The 27,992-nt window shown below is 36.8% G+C and overlaps 1 protein-coding gene across 4 annotated transcripts; it reads right to left on the reverse strand.

Moving 5' to 3' along the window:
- Window positions 1-1,435: 1,435 nt before the first annotated feature.
- MTERF1 (mitochondrial transcription termination factor 1) lies at window positions 1,436-27,065 on the reverse strand. Of its 4 annotated transcripts, none has more exons than XR_007459993.1 (3): window positions 26,972-27,065; window positions 26,406-26,464; window positions 1,436-2,312 (listed from the first exon to the last, which is right to left on the reverse strand). XR_007459993.1 is itself a non-coding variant. In XM_049641428.1 (3 exons), exons 2-3 carry the CDS (start codon window positions 26,435-26,437, stop codon window positions 19,797-19,799), a joined length of 1,221 nt encoding a protein of 406 aa, XP_049497385.1. In that variant the 5' UTR covers window positions 26,438-26,464; window positions 26,972-27,063; the 3' UTR covers window positions 16,209-19,796. The 4 variants fall into 4 exon arrangements, 3 of the variants coding, with proteins under 3 accessions (XP_049497385.1, XP_049497386.1, XP_049497387.1); XM_049641428.1 differs by lacking the exon at window positions 1,436-2,312 and adding an exon at window positions 16,209-20,985 and having other exon boundaries at window positions 26,972-27,063; XM_049641429.1 differs by lacking the exons at window positions 1,436-2,312; window positions 26,972-27,065 and adding exons at window positions 16,209-20,985; window positions 26,588-26,965.
- Between the last annotated feature and the right edge of the window lie 927 nt (window positions 27,066-27,992).

Consider the following 27,992-nt stretch of genomic DNA (forward strand, 5'->3'; position numbering starts at 1 on the left):
TAGCTTTAGTGCAGCCTAAGGGTTAACTTCTTTAATATATGAACAGCTCCTAGGGGCACCTGGGTGGCTCAGTCGGTTGGGCGGCCGACTTCGGCTCAGGTCACGATCTCACTGTCCGTGGGTTCCAGCCCCGCGTCCGACTCTGTGCTGACAGCTCAGAGCCTGGAGCCTGTTTCGGATTCTGTGTCTCCCTCTCTCTCTGACCCTCCCCCGTTCATGCTCTGTCTCTCTCTGTCTCAAAAATAAATAAACGTTAAAAAATTAAAAAAAAAAATATATGAACAGCTCCTGCAAAAAGACAAACGGTTGAATGGCAGGGCAGGGTTGGGCGGGGGAGTTGGGCAACAGGCATAAAAAGACTATTTAAAGAAAAAGAAATACATGAGGCTGTAAATATTTTTAAAAATTGGCCTGCTTATGTTGTCTGCAGCTGGTTACCAGGCTTTAACATGAGAATATTATGCCCAAATTGAAATAATAGTGAGGGCTTATTATCAGAATGTATGGTTTAAAGCTGTACTCTCCAATATGGTAGCCACTAACCATGTGTGGCTATTTAAATTGAAAATGTAATCAATTAAAAACATTTTAATTAAAGTTCAGTTCCTCAGTCTCACTAGTCATATTTTAAATACTCGATAGCCAGAGGCTAGTGTCTACCTATTGGATAGAACAGAATAGAGAGGTGCCTGGGTGGCTCAGTTGGTTAAGCATCCAACTTTGGCTCAGGTCATGATCTCATGGTTCATGAGTTCAATCCCCCCATTGGGCTCTGCGCTGACAGCTCAGAGCCTGGAGGCTGCTTCTTATTCTGTGTCTCCCTCTCTCTCTGCCCCTTCCCTGCTCATGCTCTGTCTTTCTCTGTCTCTCAAAAATAAATAAACATTGAAAAAATATTTTTAAAAAAGAACAGAATAGAGATTTCCATTGTTGCAGAAAGTTCTATTGAGTAGCACTGGTCTAAAGAATAGCATTGCCACTAAGATGCTACCCTAATTTTGTCAACCCTTGTTATTATTAATTTATTTTATTATTAATACACTGTATGAATTGACATGAATATTTGATATCTAGATGTGAATAGAAGTATTATACTAAACACTAAGTGTATATAGAATAAATATGTCATAAATTAAAAATTTTTCCCTTGGACATAAAAAATATGATCATTATAGGTATCCAAATAAGTATAACAGATGTGTACCATATAGCAAAACACATGCTGGTTATTCCTTTCTCCAAGGCACATTGGTTATTCATATATATATATATATATATATATATATCTATATATTAAATATATTATATATATATATATATATATATATATATATATATATATATATATATAACAATCTGAGGGAAGGATTGGGGTTACAAATATTAAAAATTCAATATTCAAACTAGAGATGGGGAAAAATCACAAAATCCAGGCTTAGAGAAATAAAAAATATATAAATAAAAATGTAGGAGAAGGTAAGGATGAGAAGCAGCAGGCAGAAGACTTTGAAGGTCTGCATCTTGCATCTCATCAGAGGGACACAGTGAAACCTCTGAAGAACTTCTGTTCAGCCTCTCATCACAGCATCATCATAGATGACCACCACCTCCTTCTCAAAATATTCTCTTCTCCTAGGTTCCATGACTCCATACCTCCCCAGTTTTTTTCCACCCAGCCCCCAAATGTTGAAGACCCTCAGGCCAGGACCTAGGCCCTCTTCTCTGCTCCTCCTCTAACACATTCTGAAGGTTTCAAATATCATCTGTATGACACTGACCCCAAGATTTATACTTCTATATCAAAATTCTCCCTCAGGAGTGACATCAGCATGATGACTCAATGAGACATCCCTTGTTCATACCTCAAGAACATGCCTCATGCCTCAAGAACAACAATTTGGTGTCTGTTCACAGACAAAATGTGCCTTTGTAGGGGCTGTTGGGTCTGGCACTTTAAACCAAGGAACCCAGGAGGATTCTTTCCCACCTGTGCATAGGTAACAGACATATAGAAGTTGGTCCAGGCTATGGACCCTATAGTGGCCTGTATACTGGCTCCAGCCCCTGCCAGTTATGGTCTGGAAGCCCATGGAGGACACTGTCTTAAACAATCACTCACATATGAGGAGCCTTTGTAGAAGCCAAGGAGTCCAGCAAAGAAGTTTTACCACACAATTAGGGTAATAATAATAATAATAATGATGATGATGATAATGATAATACTGGCTCAGATGCATTGGAGAGTTTGACTTTACTCACATCACCCCTCTCCAAGGCAGCACAGTTCAGTGCCAAGAGGCCCATGATTTCACCTATGGGAGAAAAATGAGAATGTGTGAGTGAGCATCCAGCTTCCTCAGCCAGAAAACAATATACAAATAAAATGAGAAGTTTAAAAGAGAGATAGAATAATAATTAAAAAGAAGTTCTGAACCTGGAGAATACATTAAATGAAATGAAAAATGCAATAGAGAGCACCAATACCTGCGTGGACCAAACAGAAAAAAGAGAATCTGTGAGTTAGAAGACCAGGACCTTTGAAATTACCCAGAGGAGAACACAGAAAAAAAAAATAATAATAATGAAAAAGAGTGAAGAAACCCCATGTGATCTGTAGGATACCTTCAAAGAAACAATCTATGAATTTTTGGAACCCCAGAAGAAGACAGAGAAAGGGGGCAGAAAATTTATTTAAAGAAATAATTTCTGAGAACTTCTCGAATCTGGGAATATTTGAGCATCTAAGTTCATGAAACTCACAGATTCCTAAACAAACTCAACTTAAAAAGATCTTCTCCAAGGCACATTAAAATAATTGTCAAGGGGTGCCTGGTCACTCAGTCAGTTAAGCATCCAACTCTTGATTTTGGCTCAGGTCATGATCTTGCAGTTTGTGAGATTGAACCCCGCATCAGGCTCTGCACTATCAGAGCCCTTGGGATTCTCTCTCTCCCTCTCCGTCTCCCCCTCCCCCACTTGCATGCTCACTCGCTCTCTCTTTCTCTCTTTCTCAAAATAAATAAACTTTAAAAAAACTGTCAAAAAACAAACACAGGGAGAATTGCAAAAGGAAAACTTGTAACTTGCAAGGGAAGCCCCATAAGGCTATGAGTGGATTTCTCAGCAGAAACCTTACAATCCAGGAGAGAGCAGGATGGTATATTCAATGTGGAAAGAAAAACACTGCAAACTAAGAATACTCTATCCAGCAAAGTTGTCCTTCAAAAATGAAGAAGAAATACTTTCCCAGACAATAAAACCTTACGCAGTTCATCACCACTTACACTTGCCTTATAAGAAATGCTGAAAGAAGTTTTTCAAGTCAAAGTGAAATGATGCTAATTAGAAACTTGAAAACACATGAAAATATACAATACACTGGTAAAGGTATGTGTGGTAACAACTTAACTCTCTAGGAAAAATGTTAAAAGACAAAATATTTTTGAAACTACAATTACAACAATTTGTTAATTAATACTGCAACTAGAATTAAGTTCTTGTATCATAAGATAGAATGTTATAAGATGTGTTATGTAAGCCTTATGGTAGCCAAAAAGTAAAAAGCTACAGTGGATGCACAAAAGATAAAGAGAGGGGAATTAAAGCATGCCACTATGGAAAATAAGCAGTTCACAAAGATAGACAGCAAGAGAGGAAGAAAAGAATAAGGGAGATACAAAACAGACAGAAAACAATAAGATGGCTTTAGTAAGTCCTTAACTATCAATAATTATTTGAAATGTAAAAAAAAAAAAAAAAAAAAAAAATCTCCAGTCCAAAGGCATAGAGTGGCTGGATAGATTAAAAACAAGATCCTACTATATGCTGCCTACAACAGATTCACTTTGGCTTTAACAACACAAATAGCTCAAAGTGAAGGGATGGAAAAAGATATTCCATGAAAATGAAAAACATGAAAAAGCAGAAGTAGCTATATGTATATCAGACAAAATAGACTTTAACTCAAAAGCTGTAATAAGAGACAAAAATCATTATATAATGCTAAAAGGATCAACTCCTCAAGAGACTATAACAATCAGAAATATATATATGTACCATGGGGCACCTGGGTGGCTCAGTCGGTTAAGTGTCCAACTTTGGCTCAGGTCATGATCTCACAGTTCATGAATTCAAGCCCGGCATTGGGCTCTGTGCTGACAGCTTAGAGCCTGAAGCCTGCCTCAGATTCTGTGTCTCTCTCCATCACTTGTGCTCTGTCTCTCTCAAAATTAATAAACATTAAAAAATTTTTAATAAAAAAAGAAATTCATATGCACCCAACATCAGAGCACCTAAATATATTAAGCAATACAAACAGATCTGATGGGAGAAATACACAACAAATACAATAATAGTCACAAAACAAATCACACCAAACTTAAGAAAATTAACGATATCTTTTCTGACCAAAATAGTATGAAACAAATCATAATGGAGGAAAACTGGAAAATTCACAATATGTGAAAATTCAACAACACATTGCTGAGCACAGAAATAAAATGGATCAAGGCACCTGAGTGGTTTAGTCAGTTAAGCATCTGACTTTAGCTCAGATCATGATCTCATGGCTCATGGGTGCAAGCCCCACATTGGGCTCTATGCTGACAACTCAGAGCCTGGAGCCTGCTTCAGATTTTGTGTCCTCTCTCTGCCCCTCCTCTGCGCGCTCTCTCTCTCTCTCTCTCTCTCTCTCTCTCAAAAATAAATAAACATTTAAAAAAATTTTAAGAAAAAAAAAGGGATCATAAGAAACTGCTGTGAACAATTTACACACCAACAAACCGGATGACCTAGAAAGTGAAGAAATGCCTAAAAACATATATAACCTACCAAGACTATCAAGACTGAATCATGAAGAATAGAAAATCTGAATAGACCAATAATGAGAAAGATTGAATCAGTAGTCTAAAAGCTCTCAACAACAAAAAAAGCTCAGAAACAGATGATTTCACAGGTGAATTCTACTGAACATTTAAAGAAGAATTAATGCCAATCTTTCTCAAATTCCTCCAAAAAAACTGAAGAGGGAACACTCCCAAATTCATTCTATGAGGCCAGCATTACACTGATACCAAAGCCAGATAAGGACAATACAAGAAAAAAAAATTACATGCCAATTTCCCTGATGAACATGGATGCAAAAGTTCTCAATAAATTATCAGCAAACCATATTCAACAGCACATTAGAAGACTCACACACCAGGATCAAGTGGGATTTATCTCTGGGATGCAAGGATGGTTCAACAAAGCAAATCAATAAGTGTGATATACTATATTAATAGAATGAGGTAAAAATCATGTGATCTTCTAATAGATGCAGAAAAAACATTTGACAAAATATAACATCCTTTCATGGTTAAAAAAATAAAAACCAACTTTCAACAAATTGGGTGTAGAAGGAACATACCTCAACAAAATAAAGACCATATATGACAAGTCACAACTAGCCTCACACTCAATGGTGAACAGTTGAAAGTTTTCCTTCTAAGATCAGGAATAAAACAAGGTGTGCACCCTCACCACTCCTGTTCAATATAATACTGGAAGTCTTGCCAGAGAAATTTGGGGGGAAAAAAAAGAAAAGAAAAGAAAGAAAAAGCATCCAAGTTAAAAAGGAAGGAGTAAAATTGTCTCTGCTAATAGATGATATGATCTTATATATAAAAATCCTAAACACCCCCACCAAAAACTGTGAGAACTAATCAACAAAGCCAGTAAAGTTGCAGGATACAAAATCAACAAGCAAGAATCAGTTGCACTTCTATAAACTAATAACAAAGTGTCTGAAAAAGAAACAAGGAAAATAATATCATTAACAATAGCATCACAAAACAAAATACTTTGGAATAAATTTAACCAAGGAGGTGAAAGATCTATACAATGAAAATCACAGGCATACCTCATTTTATTATGCTTCACTTTATTGTGCTTTGCAGATACTGTGTTTTTTTACAAATGGTAGGTTTATGGCAACCTGGCATTAAGCGTGTCTATTGGTGCCATTTTTCTCATACCACTTATTCATTTCATGTCTCTGGGTCACATTTTGGTCATTCTGGCAATATTTTTCATTATTATATTCATTATGTTTTTCTGGGATCAGAGATCATGACTCACTATAAGCTCAGATGCTGGTTAGCATTTCTTAGCAATAAAGTATTTTTTAATTAAGGTATATACATTATTTTTTAGACATAATGCTGTTGCACACTTAATAGACTACAGTATAGTGTAAACGTAACTTTTATATGCACTGAGAAACCAAAAATTCATTTGCCTTGTTTTATTATGATATTCACTTTATCATGGTGGTCTGGAACCAAATCCACAATGTCTCCAAGGCATGCCTGTATAAAACTTTGGTGAAAGAAACTGAAAAAAAACACAATAAATGGAAAGATATTCTATGTTCACAAATCAGAAGAACTAATACTATCAAAACGTCCATATTACCCAAAGCCATCTATGAATTCAATGCAATCCCTATCCAAATGCCAATGGCATTTTTCACAGAAATAGAAAAAAAAATCCTAGAATTTGTATGAAACCACAAAAGACTCCAAATAGCCAAAGCAATCCTGAGCAAGAACAAAGCTGGAAACATCACACTTTGTGATTTAAAACTGTATTGCAAAGCTATAGTAATCAAAAGAGTACAGTACAAGCATTAAAAGAGACTCATAGAGTGACAGAATAAAGAGCCCAGAAATAAACCTACACAAACATGGTGAACTGATATTTGACAAGGGAGCCACGAATACTCAATGGAGAAAAGGTAAGGCTCTTTAATAACTAGTGTTAGAAAATCTGGATAATCACATAATAAGAATGAAAATGGGCCCCTGTCTTATACAACTCACAAAAATTAACTAAAAGGGATTAAAAACTTAAATATAACACCTGAAACCATAAAACTCCTACAAGAAACCATAGGGAAAAAGCTCAATGTCATTGGTCTTGGAAACAATTTTTTTATAATTCCTGTACAGTTAACATACAGTGTTATATTAGTTTCAGGTATACAATACAATGATTTGACAATTCTATATATTTATTATTCAGTTCTCATTGTGATAAGTGTGCTCTTAATCTCATTCACCTATTCCATCCATCCCCCTTCCTATCTCCCCTCTGGTAACTATCAATTTGTTCTCTATAGTTAGGAGTCAGTTTTTCGGTTTCTCTCTTTTTTCTTTTGTTCATTTATTTCTTAAATTCCATATATGAGTGAAATCATATGGTATTTGTCTTTCTCTGACTGACTCATTTCACTTAACATTATATACTCTAGGTCCATCCATGTTGTTGCAAATGGCAAGATCTCATTTTTTATGGCTAATATTCCAGTGTGTGTGTGTGTGTGTGTGTGTGTGTGTGTGTGTACTTCTTTACTCATTCATCTATCAGTGTACACTTGGGCTGTTTTCATAATTTGGCTATTGTAAATAATGCTACAATAAACATAGAGGTTCATATATCTTTTCAAATTAATGTTTTTGTGTTCTTTGGGTAAATACCCAGCAGCGAAATTACTGGATCATATGATATTTCTATTTTTTTTTTTTTTTGGAACCTCCATACTGTTTTCCACAGTGGCTGTACCAGTTTGCATTCCAACCAAGAGTGCATGAGGGTTCCTTTATCTCTACATTCTCACCAACATTTATTGTTTCTTGTGTTTTTGATTTTAGCCATTCTGACAGGTGTGAGGTGATATCTCATTTTGGTTTTGACTTGCATTTCTCTGATGATCAGTGATGATAAGCATCTTCTCATGGGTCTGTTTGTCATCTGGATGTCTTCTTGGGAGAAATATCTGTTCATGTCTTCTGCCCATTTTAAATTGGATTTTTTTTTTTGGTGTTGAGTTGTATATGTCCTTTATATATTTGGATACTAACCACTTATTGAATATATCATTTGCAAATATCTTCAGTTATGAAAGAAATTTTAAATATATATTTGGCTTGCATTTGTGGCTCACATTATATTTCTATTGGACAGTCCTGCTATAGTGTATCCATCAGCATCTCCCAAATCTACTGTCATCTCCTTAACTCAAGTTACTATCATTTCTGGCCTGGACTACTGCAATGGCCTCATTATTTATCTTCATGCTTCTCAATTGTCCCATTTAATTGATTCTCCTCACAAATTACAGAAATCTTTTTTAAATGTAAATCTCATATTTCTTATTTGCTTAATATCTCTCAGTGGGTTTTTCATTTTCGTTAAGGTCCAAGCTTGCTATCATGCATTTTGAGGGCCTACATATGATATGATTCCAGCACCTACACTCCTTTCCATCACTATCACCTCTTCAAAAGCCACTTAACAGCACTCACTATTCTCCAGCAGCATGTGACATCCTTCAGTTCCTAAGACACTCTAAGCTTACACCCACCTGGGCCTATGTCTGGAATGTTCTGTGTAAGCTCTTTGGCTATCTCCTTCTCATCCTTCAAGTCTTAACTTATAATTAGTTCCCTAAGAGGTCTTCCCTGATCAACCAATCTAAGGGCTTGTGCCCTTTACTTTCCATCCTAGAAACTCTGTTTCCTTGAAACACTTTTCTCAGTTTATAGTGACATATTTATTTGTATGTTTAACTGTTTGTCTCCCTTCCTCTGCTGGACTGTAAGTGCTATGATAAAAGGGACCAGGCCTGATCAGCCTACCAGTATAGACCCAGTTTTGGTCAAGAAAATTACTTTAAGGGCCCCGCATAGAATATTCAAGAGTAGGGATTGTTTAGAGGTTAAAAAAAATCTCATAGATCCAGGAATTGCCAGAAAAGAATAGGTCAAAATTGAAGTTAATTGGTATTAGAAAAAAAGCTTTAAATCTGGATTATCTTTGTGAACATTGGGTTAAAATATGTGATCCAGAAACATTCTAATATCTTTTGTTTCTAAATGGGCCAACATTGGCCAAGAGATCCAGTCTTTTTATCAGAATGTTAATTCAATGTATGATTTGGAGATGAGTTTAAAGTTATACCTCCCCAAGTACTCCTCCTGCTTTCTTGTCCTTGATAACCATTCCAGAAACTTCTATAATGCTGACTGGAAACAAGATAGGATCCCCTGACCAAGCTCGGAGCACAATACCCCATGGTGACTTGATAAGCCCTTTGGGAGGGCAGTTCTTTTCCCTACAGTTCTCAAATGGCACGTTCCCTTAATCATAGTGTTGTCAAGCCTCAAATTTATCTAAAAACAGGTAATAAATTATACATGATGTGAGAAAATACTCATAGCATATTTATAAAAATGGGGCTAAAATAGTTACTATGTAATAATCCAGTGTCAAACACAATAGTGCATAGTTGGTATTCAGTAAATATGTATTGAACAAATTATTAATTTTAGCTAGAAAAGATACTACATTTTTCACACGTGATATATATGCATAATAAAGACTAAAAAGTTATATACCAATATATTAACAAGTGCTGTTTCTGGGGTATTGGGATCATAGTTACTTTTTGTATGTGTGTTTTTCTGTATTTTCCAATGTTGTGAAGTTATATGATTTTGCAACCAGGAAAAACTGTTATTTTTATTTAAAAAACAATAAACTATCAAAACTATTCCTCTAGGCTCCCTATGATCTAATTTTAGCAGTGATCAAACTATGGTAGTTATATAAATATCATTTTGATTGGAAAATGAAAGGAGAAAGGGGTGAACTTAGGTTTTCTGAAGGATCCAGTTGGTCAAGCCATTGCCAAGGTGACTCATTTGTTCACTGACTCTATGGAAGAAAGTCAAGGAGTGCAAAGCAAAACTTATCTACGTGGGTACTAATTTCAGGTTGGAAGGATGGGCAGAGAGGCAGGAGGAGGAGAAGGAAACTTCTCTATCTGATGATAATTTTGTTCTAGTTTGTTCTCAAGTTTTCAGATGTCAGACAGAATGTGAACCGGAATTCAACTTGATGAAGGCATGATGCAGACCGTAAAGACATGACAAGACATCCTGTAACTGCAGAAGTTTCAATCTCTTTTGTGCCTACCATGACTTCTGGTGCATGCATTGTGCATATGGTGCTTTGTACTGAAGATAGTTTACATTTATTCCCAATTCTATCATCCTCCCTTACATATTGATTCTCAGATCTAGAATTGTTCACCCAATCATAGTTAAGTGAGCAAGGTTATTAAAGCTGCTATATTAGATGCCATGGGAGACTCAAGAGCACATGCATTCATACTTGCAGTGTCTTCTAAACAATCAAGAAACCAAGGACAGTTTATAATGTGTTTATTTGATATATAACTATTTTCACATCAAACTCTGATTTCCTCACTTCAGATGACATCATTAAGATCTTAATTAAAAAAAAAAATCCTCCTCAAGCTCCCAAGCAAATATAAAGTTAACAAAGTAATTGGATTAACTGCAGTGATGGGGAGACAGTACTATCTGATGCTGGGTTTTGTGTACAGACACACAACAAACACCACCAGCTTTAAAGATAAAAATTAAATAAAGAAGAGGATCTGGCAGTAGTAACTGAACAAATGCAAAGATGTTACTACATAATATTGCAAAGCACTAAGATCTCTAACAGATAAGAAGAGAGCTTCAAACCTAAGTAAAAATGCCAAATGTACCCTAATTATATCATTTCAGAAGTGTCTAAGACAATTAAACAGTGGCATTTTTTTAAAAGGAATGAATAACCGGGGCACCTGAGTGGCTCAGTTGGTTAAGTGTCCAACTTCAGCTCAGGCCATGATCTCACAGTTCGTGAGTTTGAGCCCCACATCGGGCTCTGTGCTGACAGCTTAGAGCCTAGAGCCTGCTTCGAATTCTGTGCCTCCCTGTCTCTCTGTTCCTCCCCCATTCATGCTCTCTCTCCTTCAAAAATAAATTTTTAAAAAAACATTAAAAAATTTTTTAAAGGAATGAATAACCATTCAAGAAAAACCACTCTTGCATTCTTTTAAAAGACATTAAACTACCAGGGGGAAAAAAACACAACTGTAGACAAGAGTATCTGTTTATTCCAGCTTGAGGCTGACAGAACCTACAGATAATGTGGTACCCCACCAATTCTTTTCTGGTTTTTAAAGGATGTTTTTATTTAGTTTAAATTATCAGCTAGACGTACAACTAGCTGACTTTAGAAAACTGTATAGCAAAACCTCTGCCTGCAGTTCCCCCTGCAGTTCATGAAGTTCTGTGTGCAAGTCAGCACAGAGTGATTAGGACCAAATTTTAATTCTTTTACCAGTTATGATTGCTTTGAATTATTAATTAAATGTGTAATGTATACAACTTTAATTGTTTATCAGTTATTCATCATACACACTACGTTAAATTTTAATTCTGTGAATAACTTATCACATTTAGCTAAATCAATAAGCTGCAGCCATGTGTACTGTCCTATAAGAAACGCAGTCATATAGCTTTGGTCAGGATAAACAGGCATTCTGAAGAAGGTGAGCAAGTCTGAGAGATACACATTTATATATGCAGAGTGGGATAATGCTGATCTAAGTGCACTAATTTTGCTGTAGATAGACCCTTGATTCTTTTAAAATTTTTTAAATGTTTATTTTTGACAGAGAGAGAGAGAGAGACAGAGCATGAGTGGGGGAGGGGCAGAGAGAGAGCAAGACACAGAATCCGAAGCAGGCTCCAGGCTCTGAGCTGTCAGCACAGAGTCCGACGCGGGGCTCGAACTCACAGACCGTGAGATCATGACCTGAGCCGAAGTCGGATGCTCAACCGACTGAGCCACCCAGGCACCCTGACCCTTGATTCTTGATATCAGTGTGGAAATATAAAGTCGTATACATTTGTTCAATAGAAATGAAGAGTATCTAAACACACACACACACACACACACACACACATGAAAATTTAGTCTCAGATGAAGATTTCACTTCAAGTCAATTTTGAATGTATAAATTATTCAACTTTACTAGGTATAATTGAAGTATACTAAAGTGCACACACTTAAAATATAAAATTTGATACATTTTGACATATGTATATATTTACAAAACCATCACCATAATAAAATAATGAATATATACATCACCCCCCTAAAGTCTGTGCCCCTTGGTAATCCCACCTTCATGGTCTTCCTCACTCCACCCTACTTCCATCCCAGACAACAAATGATCTACTTTCTGTTACTGCAGATTAGTGAGCATTTTCTACAATTTTACATAAATGTAATCATACAGATTATACATTTTGTGTGTGTGTCTAGCTTCTTTCATTCAGCATAATTGCTTTGAGATTCACCCAGGTTGTTGCATATATTAATAATTCATTCTTTTGTGTTGCTGAATAGTATGCCATTGCATTAATATATCCCAATTTATTTCTTCATTCACTTGTTGATGGATATTGGGCTGCTTCCAGATTTTGATTATGAACATGTATGTACAAAGTCTTTGCATAGATATAAAGCAGGCAATGTTAATATCAATGTAGAATTCAAAGCAAAATGCATTAACTAGGATAAGAGAGAACATTATACTGTTATCTACTAAAAAGATATTGGTCACAAGCCTCTAGGGCCAGGGTGCCTAGGTGGCTCAGTTGGTTGAGTGTCTGACTTCAGCTCAGGTCATGATCTCACAGTTAACAAGTTCGAGCCCCGTGTCAGGCTCTGTGCTGACAGCTCAGAGCCTGGAGCCTGCTTCACATTCTGTGTCTCCCTCTCTCTGCCCCTTCCCTGCTCATGTTCTGTCTCTCTCTGTCTCAAATATAAACATTAGAAAAAAAAAAAAAAAAAAAGCCTCTAGAGCCACCTAGGTGGCTCAGTTGGTTAAGCAACAAGTTTAGCTCAGGTCATAATCTCACAGTTCGTGGGTTCAAGCCCCTCATTGGGCTCTGTGCTGACAGCTCAGAGCCTGACGCGGGGCTCGAACTCACGGACCGCGAGATCGTGACCTGGCTGAAGTCGGACGCTTAACCGACTGCGCCACCCAGGCGCCCCTAAAAACAATTTTTAAAAAAGCCTGTAGATAAGCCTTCACAACAACTTTCCATTGTTAGCAAGGATCTGTCGTGAACAAGATACCAGTCCTAGCTGATTTTACAGGCAACTTCTGCCAATCTTTAAGGGAATAGATAGTATCCACCATTTTCAAATGGTTCCAAAGCATAACCAAAAAATAGTAATAAGCTTCCAATTAATTTATGAGGCTGACACAATCCTGATCCAAAAACCTGACAAAATGTTAACCTCCCTCCCCCTAAAACACAAAGAAACTATGCACTGAAACTTCCATAATAACAAGGTGAGATGGAGAGGAAACCTATAGATCACTTCCCCTTGTAAATACTAATGAAAACTCCTAAGCCAAATATCAGTAAATTGAATATGGCATAGGTTGTAGTTCCATAAAACAAAGGATGATATCAAGAAATCAATTAATGTCATTCATTAATGAACTGAAGAGATGATTTTTTAATTTTTTTTCAAAAATTATCATTTATCCCTGATTTTAAAAAATAGACAAACCTCTTTGTGAACTAAGAATAAAAGAATATTTCCCCAACTGCATGATAAATAAGCTAGCTGGAACTTTGTTTCTGTGTACTGTTTGAAGGTTTTTATAATGATTCTGTATTCTCAGAGAATAAATTCATTTCCATTGTAAAATAAAAAGAAGAAAGATAATGATTGTAGGCATAAATTGAAGGTACCCTGACAGCTGTGAAGGTGGCATTGGGACATTCAAAATGGAGATGGAAGAACTCTCATAATACTATTAAAATTTTTCACAATTAACACAAAGCTGTTCCTGTGCATAAGCTCATTAATTTTCACACAATATTGCTATTAAGGAAAAACAAATTCCAAATATCCATCTGATTAATAGTGAAACTGAGACAGAAAATGGGATTTTATCAGTATGCCTTTATCTCTCTACCAAATTCCACTCAGAAATCAATCAAAAGGAAGAGCCTGGGTGGCTCAGTCAGTTAAGTGTCCAACTCTTGATTTCAGTTCAGGTCATGATCTTGTTGTTGGTGAGTTCAAGCCCAGCACCAGGCTCTGCACTGACAGCATGGAGCCTGCTTAGGATTGTGTCTCTTCTTCTCTTTCTGTTCCTCTCCTGCTCTCTCTCTCTGTCTCTCAAATAAATAAATAAACTTAAAAAAAGAAATTAGTCAAAAGGCTAAAAAAGAAATTCTATACATAATTTGGTTTTTTCTCTTTTTATTTAAAATCTTTGTGAATTGAGAAAAACAAAAAAAACAAAAAAAAACATGTGAAACCAAAAAGGTAAACATCAACTATCTTGAAAAGACCAGAAGAAAGTGAAGATGCAAGACTGTCATAGGGGGAATACCAGAGACATGAAAATGAGCAAGAAGATACAGAGAGCCGGTCATAACATTCACCATGAGTGCCTTTCTCAGTTCCCCCAAAATGATCCTACTGCAACTCTGCCTTGTCCCAAGTTCCTGAGTCAACAGGAAATAAACTAAGGAGCGAATGAATGGCCTCAGTCTAGGAACTTCTTGGCTAATTTAGAGTACCCATCTCTCAAGTACCAGGTAGCCAATCAAACCCAAGACCTCCAGAGATGATCCCTAGAGGACCACAATGACTATAAGTCACAGCTCAACCTCCCCAATGTTGGGCAACCAGGCTTATGCTATGATCTCTTCCCAAAATCTCTCTAATAACAGTCCTGCTATCCTACCTTGATTATGCCAAGCTCTTCCTGCATTGGATAACTGCCTATTATTAAAGTCTGTGGCTAGAGTTCTGCCATCAAGAGATCTCCACTAAATCATACTTCCAGTGTAATGTGTAGAGTATTACAGTCCACAGGGAAGGAGCCAATAGTCAAGTTTATTGGATCTTTAGTCACAGACCATGTACCTACCCAGGCCTTAGAAATTATATGATGTAAGGAGAGAAATGATTGGTTTAATAACCCAATAAACTCTTATAAATGCTACTCATTCTTTCATTCCTTCCTGCTAAGTTCATGATGAAGAAACTAATTTTTTCTTTAATCTTTGATATTGTCCTAATTCTTGCAGTTATTTGAAAGTCCTCAAGTTTATGCCATTTAAAATGTACTGATAATTTCCATTTAAAAAATTAAGTTTTTGCAGATACATCTGACATTTGGAGAACAGCAAAATGCAGCATTTTTAATGTTCACATTTTCTAGAGTGAAATTTCAACTTATAAAGTATACCAATGGTGAAAAAATGATATTATGTATAACACTATGGAATACCGAACTAATGTAGGTAGGATTTTTCAAAAAATTAGTAATGTACTAAAATTTACTCACTCTGTTTAATAGAGGGGGACTGACTAGAGAAATTCTGCCTCATCCAAATGACAGAATTTCATGCAAATGTTAAAAATTGTGTTACAGGTGAATACTTAATTGATTCTGTAATTAAATGATTACTAAAAAAATAGTATGTTCAGGATCTATCAGGTTTTTTAAAAAGCAACTTATCAAATACACAGTTTGATCTCAATTTAAATATATATGCCACATACCTACTCATATTACACCCATGTACGATATATTCTGCAAAAAACAAAAAACAAAAAAAGCAGAAGTCCCCAAATGCTAATCAATTATCTCTGAAAAGTAAAACTATAGTTTTTCTTTTTTGTATTCCATTTATTTTCCATTTTTCCCATTATAAACATAGATTTTATTTTTACTCATGAAAAAAATATTAAAATTTTGTTTAAAATGTAAAATTTTATAATTTTAAAAAGCATAATTTTTATAATTTAGAAGTCTCTAAAAGAAGGTATACATACATAAAGTATGACATCCTAATCTTGCCGGACAGGCATTATCCATTTGTTGCTACAAAGAGGTTGTCCCTCCCAGCTTCCCAGAGATGTGCTGTGTTGTACTGCTGCGCATCCCGCATTTCTCCCTGGCCAAAACTGTTGCTGTTATATCACCCATTGCCATCCCAGGTATAATCATCATGGCCAGTTGAGGATCAACATATATGATATATATATCCTCTCTATATAGGCCTAGGATCCCCTCTTTTTTTTTTTTAATTTTTTAATATATGAAATTTACTGTCAAATTGGTTTCCATACAACACCCAGTGCTCATCCCAAAAGGTGCCCTCCTCACTACCCATCACCCACCCTGCCCTCCCTCCCACCCCCCATCAACCCTCAGTTTGTTCTCAGTTTTTAACAGTCTCTTTCCCCTCCTTTTTTTAAATGCTCCTTTATATTTTATTTACATTAGCCATAAAGAGAATACAGCAAATACTGGAGAAGGGATTTTTAATAATTTTTGGATGTAAAGCTTAACACTTAAAATTATGCTTGCTTCCCCCACCCACACCAACTCAACATGCAGGTATCATTTATTTCATATATGCTGATCCTAGTAGTGGAATTACTGGATCATATGGTATTTCTATGTTTAATTTTCTGGGGAACCTCCATACTGTTTTCTACAGTGGCCACACCAATTTATATTCCCACCAACAGTGCATTAATGGCTCCCTTTTCTCCATATCCTCACCAACACATGGACGCTAGTAGCCATTCTGACTGGCATGAGGGGATATCTCATTGTGGTTTTAATTTGTATTTCCTTGTTAGTGATGTTGAGTATCTTCATGTATCTGTTGGCCATCTGTATGTCTTCTCTGGAAAAATGTCTATTCAGATAGTTTGCCCATTTTTGTTTAAGTTTATTTAGAGAGAGAGAGAGAGAGAGAGAGAGAGAGAGAGAAGGGGGAGGGCAAAGAGAGGGAGAGGGAAAATCCCAAGGAGGCTCCAGGCTGTCAGAGCACAGCCCGACATGGGGCTTGATCTCACAAACCATGAGATCATAACCTGAGATTAAATCCAGTCAGACGCTTAACTGACTGAGCCACCCAGGCACCCCAGTCTGCCTATTTTTTAATCAAATTGTTTGATTTTTTTGTTGTTGTTGTTAAGTTGTATAAGTTCTTTATATATTTTGGATATTAATGCCTTATCAGATGTATCATTTGCAAATATCTCTCCCATTCACTAGGTTGCCTTTTTGTTTTCTTGCAGGTTTCATTTGCTGTACAAAACCTTTTTATTCAGGTGTAGTCCCAATAGCTTATTTTTGCTTTTGTCTTCCTTGCCTGAGGAGATATATCCATAAATATATTGTTGAGGCTGATGCCCAAGAGATTACTGCCTATGTTTTCTTCCAAGAGTTATGGTTTTAGGTCTCACATTTAGGTCTTTAACCCATTTTGAGTTTATTTTTGTACATGGTGTAAGAAAGTGGCCCAGTTTCATTCTTTTGCATGGAGCCGTCCAGTTTTGATGCCAATAATGTTTTATCTCTTCTGCCACCCACGTCCCTCAGGTTCCTTATTGCTAAATTCCAAAGCAATGCCTCAGAAAATACTTCATAAAATTCAGAAGATGTAGGGAACCAATGCTTTGTTAACAATAATATTTACTCCCAATAATACTATTATACCTATACAATGGAATATTATTTGGGAATAAAAAGTAATAAAATACTGATATGTGCTACATGGACCAAACTTGAAAACATGATGCTAAGTGAAAGAAGCCAGTCACAAAAGACCACATATTGGATAATTCCATTTATATGAAATTACAGAATAAACAAATTTAGAGAGACAGAGAGTAGATCATCGGTTGTTTAGGGCCAGGGAAGGGAGGGGACAATGGGAATTTACTGCTAATAGGCAAAGGGTTTCTTTTAGGGGGCATAAACATATCCTAAAATTAGATTGTGATGATTATACAGCTCTAGGAGTATAAAAAATATTGAACTGTATAATTTAAGTTGGTGAGTTATGTGAATTATTTATCCATAAATCTATTTTTAAAAATATTATTATAACTGTATTACAGCTACCATTGGACAGTTACCATCTGCAAAAAGACTTAGAGACTCCATATCATCTGATATTTGCCATCTGTGAGGCCAATTTTTAATCTTACAGCTGAGAAAACAAGTTCAGTGAAGTTAAAATATTTACACAAAGGTGCAGAGCCGGTCAGGAATGATGCCCAGATATATCACTCTAAATAAGTATCTCTCTAAAGCCTATGTTTTCTTAACCATGCCATACTTGCCATCAAATAGTGCATTGGAAATAATTATAAGACTATCATTGACATAAAATGGCCTTGAAAAAGGCCACAGGCATTATGTTTCTATCCATGTCATGAACGGTTTTTTGGAGGTATCACTGATAGGAAATAAGGTTTAAGAGGTTTAGCACCATTGTTATTTAATTCAAAATCCATATCTAGAAAACAAATGCCTCTGGAAAACAGTGGAAAGTAACTAAGGTCATATAATTTGTCCCTTCTCTTTCAGTTCAAATCAGAGCTAGATTGCAAATGTCTTCAAGTCATTACCTGGTTTGTCATTTTTTAAGTCAGTGCATCTAAAAATCTCTTGTTCTTTATTTATATTAGATGAAATTCCCATAAAACATAAATATATAGAAACTATAACCATTTCTTTAAACTACATTATCAGGTAAAAATATTTCTTTATTTAGACTTTATTACTTACATTTAGTTTTTTATACATTTAGAGGTCTTCACAAACAGTAACTTAGTCATCATTCCAAAAAGGTATGTGGATTTAAAAAAAGTTAATTACAAGAGAAAGAAACACAGATATGCTAAAAGAACCATATTTTGTGACTTCTTCACCTATAATGCAACTAATTATCATTTAGTTCCTATATTCATCTATTCGATGCTGTAACAACAGACACACACTCAGTGGCTTAAAACAACACAAAATGATTATATTAGTTCTGAATGTCAGAAGTTTGACACATGTCTCAGAGTGCTAAATTTAAGGTCCCAGCAGGGCTGTGTCCCTTTCTAGTAGCACTAGGGGAGAACATTTCCTTGCCTTTTCCATTTTCTTTGAGGCCACCTGCATTCCTTGGCTCATGGTCCCTTCCTCCTTCAAAGCCAGTAAATAGGGTCAAGTCCTTACATCATATTACTCTGACCTCCTCTGTTACATCCCTCTTCCATTTTGAAGGACCCATATGATTACATTGGGCCCACACAGATAATCTGGGATAATCTCCCTGTCTTAAGGTCTGTAATTTAATTGCATCTGCAAAGTCCTTTTCCAGTGTAACATAACACATTCAGATTCTGGGAATTATGACACTGACATCTTTGGGTGGCCATTTTTCTGCCCATCATAGTTGCCATTTTCTTCAAAGAAAATCAGGATATACCCATAGTAAATTGAGCCTAAGTTGGGGGGGGGGGGTAGGGGGAACATACTAATGGTTTAATTGGAGAATGTAGAACTTGAGATAAAAACCCCTCCTTTCTGGTTTGTCAGATTTTTACTGGCATTTTATTTTGAAGATGAGCCACAATTAGATATGTGGGAACAGGAGAAATCAGTTGCCATTCAAAACCCTGAGAGGAAATAGAACTATCCAAATGACTCTGTTGATTTTTTAATCTGAATAGGAACCAAAAGCTTATTTTGTACTTTTTATCTTTCCACATATTGTTCTGTCCTACACTCAGGAAACTACCATTCATAGGACAGTCACAGCCTGTATCATATAATTGGATGTTGTATTAATTCAAACTAGAGAAAAGATAACTGGAAAAACTATACTAGAGCATCCTGACCATGAGTTTTTACAAGCCTTTACAGTAAAATATCCAAAGGATCATTAGCAGCAATTTTTGCAGGTTATACAGTATATACAGTTAAGAAACCAAACCTCTCCTTTTTGAAAGGCCCAAATTCAAAATGAGGTTATCATTACATTATAAGATACTTTTTAATTCCCTAGAACAATGTTCTGTTCAGTGTTTAACTTTTTCAATTTAGCTTTATATCTTTTTTGACTCCAAGATAAAAGAGTGATGTTTGATGTACTGAAATTATAGCCAGCATTTACCAATTCTTTGATTCGACTTTTTAAAGTACTTATGCTTGAATCCAAAATCCGAGGATTTTCAATTATTTGTGATACGCTAATTTTTTCTTCTAGGAGGCAGTCTATTTTATCATTAAACTTTTTCTCTCCCAAGAAGACCACATCTGGATAGCTTAAGATAAACCTGTGCACCTCTTCTTCAGTACACCCAAGAGAAAACAGCTTCTCCTTGATATTTGTGTAGTTTCTGCTGACATAGTCATTGGAAAGGTCTAGAATTTTAGCTCCTGGACCACATAGCAGAATGAGCAGCTGCTCATTGTTCAAGTTGAAAGTTGACTGTAAAAACTCAATGTTAGTTTTCACCCGTTTGGTACTCTGAATTAAAATGAAAGGGTTTTTAAAAATTATCTTCCCAACAAAATCTCTGGGCTCATTGTGACCCAATGACAAACAGACTTCTTGCAAAAGTTCAATCATCTGTTTATTCAGATCTAGACTATTGGAGAAGGTACGTGGGGCATTGGTCAACAATCGACAAAGGCATTTATGGGTCAATCCAACTGAGTAGAGGAACTTGATATTATTTTCTAAGTTTAGGTTGTTTCTGGACCGAAAAAAAGATTCAGGAGAACGTTCCAAGATGTTTATAATTTCAAGGTCTGATGTCGTAATTCTTCTCCACAGATCCCACCGTTCTGAAAGACTTTCAGGTGTGCGTGTAATGGCTCGTGGATATCTTGATATAATGCTAGCAATCACTTCTTTGCTAGCTCCTTTGGATAGAAGGAACATCTTCAGGTCTTGCTCTTTAGTTCCTATCCTATTAAAAACTCCAGGCTGTCGTTTTTTCGCCATGTCAACATCTACTCCCATTTTAAGTAGGTTATTCAGTAGTTCTTCATTCTCTGAAGACTCATTGTCTGTATTACCACACTTCACGCTGTAAAGCCTAAACGAAACTAATTTAAGGAGGATTTTTGCAGGAAAGCGGATCATCCAACATCTTGAACCAAAGAGAAAGTTACCTCTCATACACAAGAAGTTTCTTGGTGCCATAATGGTCAGATATCCCAAACCTTTTGGAATGCTGTATAAAACAACATACATAGTATTATGCAAATGCATGTGTTAACCAGCTTAAAACCCATATTATGATCCTATAAGCACCATGGTCTTTTCTCTAAAAAATATCTGTAGCTCCAGCTTTCCTGGTGTTGTTCAGCCTCTGCATTCCCACTCTCTAGGTCACTGCTTCTGATTATCTGTGGGCCTGGAACTGTTTCCGTTCTTAATGTGAAGAAAAGAAGTATAATATCATCATTGCCCCAGAATTATTCCTGCCTTTGTCTTGCTCTTTATATTTGGCCTTGTCTACGTTTGCTACCCAAAAACAGTTGCCCCTCTCTACCTCTGCTTTATCCTGGTTTTCAAACTTTGGTTTATTCCTACTAACCAACGCTTTCAATTCTGCCTTGTCTTTCAACTTCCCAGATTTTTGGCTTGCCTCTGCCCATAGATACCAGACTTCTTTGCCCCTGTTCTCTCTTCCTGGTTCCACAAACTCTAAATATAGCCCTGAAAACCAACTCTTCAGACTAATTTCCACCTTAAACATCTTTTTCTAGATTCAGGGTTCTCTTTAAACCCATGCTATCATTAGTCTTAATTCTTAGCTTTATATGAACCTCTGGTCAACAGTTCCCAATCTCAATCTCCTTCAGTTTACCCTATTGCCCCCTTGGTTGTAACCCAACTACTCCAAACCAATTTTTATCTTCAAAACGATCTATTTGGGCTATTTAATCCACATAGTCCACCGTATGTGGAACTGTGCTGAGAGCACATAAACATTGAAAAGTTACTCTTACCATCTTCCCCCACCCTACGTTATAAAAGATGAGCCCAGGTCTCTCTGCATCTGTTTCACAACACATAACTTCAGGCAAATGACCAAAACTTTCCTAATCATTTAGAAATGGGGCACAAAATTACGAATTTATATATAATAACCATAGGTCCATACTAAAATGAGTATTTCCATTTATAGGAAATATTTTATCAGGAAAGCAACAGAAAAATTTTCTTCTGTTATTCAATTTGTCAGATGACTTATGTTCTTAAGTTAATCATGGTCTGAGTCATAACATATTTTTTAAATTGTACTTTCTCTTAATTTAGTTTATTTATTTTGAGAGAGAGAGAGAGAGAGAGCATGAGTAGGGGAGGGGCATAGAGAGAAGGAGAGAGAGAATCCCAAGCAGGATCTGCACTGTCAGCGCAGAGCCTGATACAGGGCTCAATCTCACAAACCATGAGCACAAGCTGAGCCGAAATCGAGACTCAGACGTTTAACCAACTGAGCCACCCAGGCATGCCTACTTTTTCCTTTTTAGACTGTATAGCTGTGACAAACTCAATTCTTAATTTCTAATTAGTAACAATGGGCTCTTATCACTTAAAGGAGGTATTTCCTTTCTTACCTCTCCTAATTAAACATAAAATAAAAAACAGAGACAGATGGTTCCAACTCACCACTAATATCTCTGGGCTTCAGAGATACTGCTTTCAAAGTCAGTATCAAAGAAAGCCTCGGGGCACTTGGGTGGCTCAGTTGGTGGAGCGTCCAACTTCAACTCAGGTCATGATCTCGTGGTTCATGGGTTCAAGCCCTGCGTTGGTGTCTGCTGACAGTTCAGAGCCTGGAGCCTGCTTCAGGTTCTGTGTCTCCCTCTCTCCCTGCCCCTCCCCTGCTTGTCCTCTGTCTCTCTCTCTCTCAAAAATATTAAATAAACATTTAAAAATGTTTTTAAAAAACCTTTTCTGTGTCTGCCCTTTTAATGATACCAATTTAACAAGAATTTAAGATTATGTCTACAGGCAGGGAACACTCCTGTATTCACAAGATTCTACAGATGCTCAAAGAATTAGAAAAAGATTCCCAAACTATAGAAGCAAATAACATTCAAACAAAAATGAAGGACACTCATATAATAAACATCAAACAATGTGAATATTTATTTATTTATTTATTTTTGAGAGAAAAAGAGAGACAGAGACAGAGAATCCCAAGCAGGCCCGACACTGTCAGCAAGGAGCCTGACATGGGGCTTGAACTCACAAACTGTGAGATCATGACCTGAGCCAAAATCAAGAGTCAGATGCTTAACCAACTAAGCCACCCAGGTGCCCCAACAACAGCATATTTTAGATTGCCCTATGCTTTGAGTTCACTATTCTTTTCTTCTCCATAATACCACATACTACTCTTTAACTACAGACTCTTCCAAAAATGCATGAATTTAGAAACTCAAAAACAAGATCCTCCTTCTAACTAAAGAATGAAGGCTCTACTCGCACAGTTCAACAATCTGTTCTCTCTTTCAGATGCTTAAGGGTGCCCTCCACTGGATAATGGTTCCGAACACTGACAGTAGTAGATAAGATCTGTGTTTTGGAATGAGGGGTCAAGATGATCAAATGGGATACAGGAAGAAAAGAGTAAAACTCCAATTTATATTTGGCTTTGCCTTTAAAAAATTCCACTATATATATATAATATATATATATATATATATATTATATATATATTATATATATAACAGTATGGTAAAATGTGTATAATTAGTAAATATACATACATTGGAAGTACACATGTATAAACCTTTTTTACTGAGAGTGTATACAACCAAAAATCTGACGACCATCTAAACAATAAACTCTTGAAATGATTAGCACCATGACAAACAGGCTGAGCAAGCCACAGAAAGTTCACGAGTAACTGTACTAATGAAAAACTAACAGTGAAAATATATGCCAAATTTCTTAACAAAGGAGTCACAAATCTAAGGTTTCTACTGAATCTGTGAAGGTGAATTTTACATCTTGTGTATAATTCGCTCTCCACAGAAATGTCTTTCACAGGAATTAACATGTCTAAAACTAAACTGAACATCTTTCCAGCCCCCAAAGTAGCCCTCTTCTGATTAATGAAATCACTACCACTATCCTGTCACTCGTGATAAAAATCTAAAAGTGATTGCTTTCTTCCTCTTCCTCAACCCCCAGTCACTGAATCATGTAGATTCAGCTTCCTCAGCTGAATCTTTAGTATCTCTACACTTTGCTATTCTTTCCCACCCAGACTATAACAGCCACATAACTTGCTTCTCGAACATCAGTCATGCAAAAATCCCACCATAGTATACTTGTCAAACAAAAAAGTACCCTATTCCCTGATTAAAGACCTCTACAGTTCTCTCCTAGAGAGCACAACTCTTCAGACTGACCTTCAAAACTCTCACCGCACAGGGCGTCTGAGTAGCTCACTTGGTTGAGCATATGACTTAGGCTCAGGTCATGATCTCACAATTGGTGAGTTCAAGCCCTGCATTGGACTCTCTGCATTCAGCGCAGAGGCCACTTTAGATCCTGTCTCCCTCTCTCTCTCTGCCCTTCCCCCATGTTCTCTCTCTCAAAAATTAATAAAAATTTAAAAAAATAATAAAAACCTCACCACAGAGTTGCAACTACCTTTCTAGCTGTCTGTTCTATTCTACAACCCCACAACAGGCACTATCGCCTCTCAAACTTCAAATCCTAAACATTCTTCCCCATTCTTGTCTCCCTGCCTTTGTGGAAGCTTTTCTTTCAGAAAGGCCCATTCTCTGGCTAACATTAACAACTCAAGCAACAACAGATGTTGGCAAGGATGTGGAGAAAGAGGATCTCTTCTGCACTGCTGGTGGGAATGCAAACTGGTGCAGCCACTCTGGAAAACAGCATGGAGGTTCCTCAAAAAATTAAAAATAGAACTACCCTATGACCCAGCAATTGCACTACTAGGTATTTATCCAAGGGATACAGGTATGCTGTTTCAAAGGGGCACATGCACCCCAATGTTTATAGCAACACTATCAACAATAGCCAAAGTATGGAAAGAAATGTCCCTCGACGGATGAATGGATAAAGAAGATGGAGTATTACTCAGCAATCAAAAAGAGTGAAATCCTGCCATGTGCAACTACATGGATAGAACTAGAGGGTATTATGCTAAGCGAAATTAGTCACAGAAAAGCAACTATCATATGACTTCACTCATATGAGGACTTTAAGACACAGAACAGATGAACACAAGGGAAAGGATGCAAAAATAATATAAAAACAGGGAGGGGGACAAAACACAAGAGCCTCTTCAATAAGGAGAACAAACAGAGGGTTACTGGAGGGGCTGTGGGAAGGGGGATGGGCTAAATGGGTAAGGGGTATTAAGGAATCTACTCGTGAAATCGTTGCACTGTATGCTAACTAACTTGGATATAAATTTAAAAAATAAAATAAAATTTTAAAAAATAGAAAAAAAAGAAAGGTCCGTTCTAATATCTATCCATAGTATAAGGTTTCATTCAAATACTAGCTCCCACAAATCTTTAACTTGTTAAACAAAAACTTACTGCTTAAGTGAATCATTTGTTTTCTAATAACTTATTACTAAAGAATCTATAAATAATATTCTATTTATAAATTTTAAAAAAGAACCGAACTGGACTTAGAACTGACAACTAAAATTTGGATTTGATTACAATACTATAAATATAATATATTGACTGAAAAAATGGTATGAGTGGTCTCAGCTAAGCCTGAAAACAATGACACCTATTATCAACTGCTGGTGAGCATGTGAGGAAATGTAGGAAATTCTCTGCAAATACCACTGCTAGAAAGGAATTTGGCACCATCCACCATATCCTTTAACCCAGTATTTTCACTTCTTTAAGATTATCCAAAGGAAAGGACAAAACACATTTGTTATTAAAAAAGATGACCATCCTAACATTGTTTGCTATAGCAAAAAAGAAGCCCAAATGGCCACCAACAGTAGAATGGTTAATAGTGATATATCTATGTAACATAATACTACACAACCCAGTTTTCTTAAAAAAAAAAAAAAAAAAAAGGCATAACTAACACAATAGAAGGATATCCAAGATATTCTAAGGGGCAAACTGCATAACTGTATGGATAAAAAATATCACTTATATAAAGGCAGAAGACATTAATACATACGGGGGGGGGGGAGGTAGATGACTGTTATCTCTGAGAGTTTAAAGGGGTCTATGTACTGTTTCTGAAATTCTGTGATATTATTTAATAAATGTTATTTTGCAACCAGTTATTAAAAACAAATGTGCAACCAGATAAATTAAAAACAACTTGATATTCCATAATTAATTGCAACGTCTCTCAATTTGCTGTCTTTAATTAACCAAAACCATTATTCCAAGGGCTAAAGTCCAAAATTAACAAATACACTGAAAACCTCTGTACTCATAACTTGTAAAGCCTAAGGAATAAAAGAGGATATCCGTTCTCCTCTGCTCCACAATTCGCTTGACAAAGGCACTTTTAATGGAGATGGTTAATCAATGCCCCCAAGGTACTAATTCTAGATGGTCTTCTTTTGATAAAATAAAGGAAGTTTGGAGATCTTTACAGGTATCCATTTCTCACCTCATTTGTCTTAAAGAGAGAGGACTTTGCATTTCTCCAGGTCTAGAAAACAGCTGTCCCTAAAAATGGCAAATAAATAAATAAGGGGGGGGGGGGACAAAATATTGTCAGCACTTCGTAATACAGAAAATCGATCCCAGCTAACACTGCATAACGTTCTTGTGAAATGAGTAACCTCTTACCTACTAGGCATCTCTCTCAGAGATGTGAGAAGAAAACGGCGAGGACACGCCTGAGTATTAATGGGAGAAAGCTGCGTAATCACGAATATGATTTGTAAAACCAAAGCTAAGGGCTTCACGTACATGGTCTGTCTTCAACCCCACAACTTAAAAGGCATTATTCCTAAAATTTAAAAATCGGGAAAAGGCCAAGCTCTCTCACAAGTTCTTATTAGCTAAATGAAGCTAATATAATTCCACGGGTTCCATTCCATGCATTCTTCCCCTCTGCCTCCCCAAAATCAACTCCCCCAGGGGTGGGGAGGAATAAAGACTCCACCGTACATCAGTATCACCCAACCCCACTTCTAAAAAGAAAAGGTACAGGCCCAGCTAGCCACAGACCTCAAACTGGACCGTACTCGCCAGATGCCTTTACTTCCGGGTCTGGGGAGGGAACTAAAGAGCGGAAATGAACAGGCTAACTTCCGGTCGCGCACAGGTGACGTCGCCTTCCTTGCGCCCCCCGGCGGCCGCGTGGCGTAAACCCAACGCGAAGAGCCCGGCAGGGGGCAGCACGAGACCGTGGTGAGTGCTGGGGACAAGCCTTCCGGCTGGTTTGGGAGGCGGAACCCGAGACTTCCCCGACGTCCCTGCCAGAGGCCAAGCTGGCTGCAGGGATGTATTGCCTGCCAGCGACTGGCGGTGGGAAAGTCGCTATCATGTAGATGAACTGCAGCGTGATAGGGTGATTACGCTTATTAACATGATTAACAAGTGCGGGTCAATATCTCGGCGTTTGATGCCAGAAGACTTGTGCGATCCGGGGCTCCTAAAGAGTCTCAGGTGCTCATTCTTTCTTGAGGTACCTTGGAAATCCTGGATTGTGTCTTCTAGTCCGAATTCAGTTTAGGCTTTCAGGCTAGGAAGCAGTTTTCATATACTTCTATGCAGCACGAGTTACCTATGCTTCTTCTGAAATTGTGACTAATTTAGGCTATTATTTCAACAGAAATAATAATAATAATAATAAAGTTTCAACAGAAGCTTAATCTCCACAGCAGATGCATTTTTGCCATTTTTGAAGGCATCGCCTTAAACCTTCCTAGTCCTGTCAATCCCACTTGCCTGGGGATAGTAGCATTGGAGATTAAACTTCAATTCAAAGCAATTCTGTTGCCTCCAAAAGACCTAGCTTAATGAAATAATCATCCAGCCACTAAGTTATATCTTCCCGAGGAAGTGATTTGGTCTTTAGAAAAACAGAAAGTGGGGGAGAGGGTTGATCCTGAATTCTACTGCATGGAAGAATTTGCTGCTTTACCCTACTCTATGTAGGAGCATATGATAGATTTTTCTTTATCCCATTTCTGCGCTAATTAATGTTTTATCCCCACTGCTATCCCTTGGATTACTCTTAGTTGGT

The sequence above is a fragment of the Panthera uncia genome, chromosome A2 (genome assembly GCF_023721935.1).
Source record: "Panthera uncia isolate 11264 chromosome A2, Puncia_PCG_1.0, whole genome shotgun sequence".
Taxonomy (NCBI): Eukaryota; Metazoa; Chordata; class Mammalia; order Carnivora; family Felidae; genus Panthera; species Panthera uncia.

What these genes read in the sequence shown, in the direction of transcription:
- MTERF1 (XM_049641428.1), bottom strand. Translation starts at nt 26,437, where the DNA reads ATGCAAAGTCCTCTCTCTTTAAGACAAATGAG. An exon ending in CTCTCTTTAAGACAAATGAG is followed by an intron (nt 20,986 to 26,405) that starts GTGAGAAATGGA and finishes TGTTTTATACAG; the next exon opens with CATTCCAAAAGGTTTGGGAT.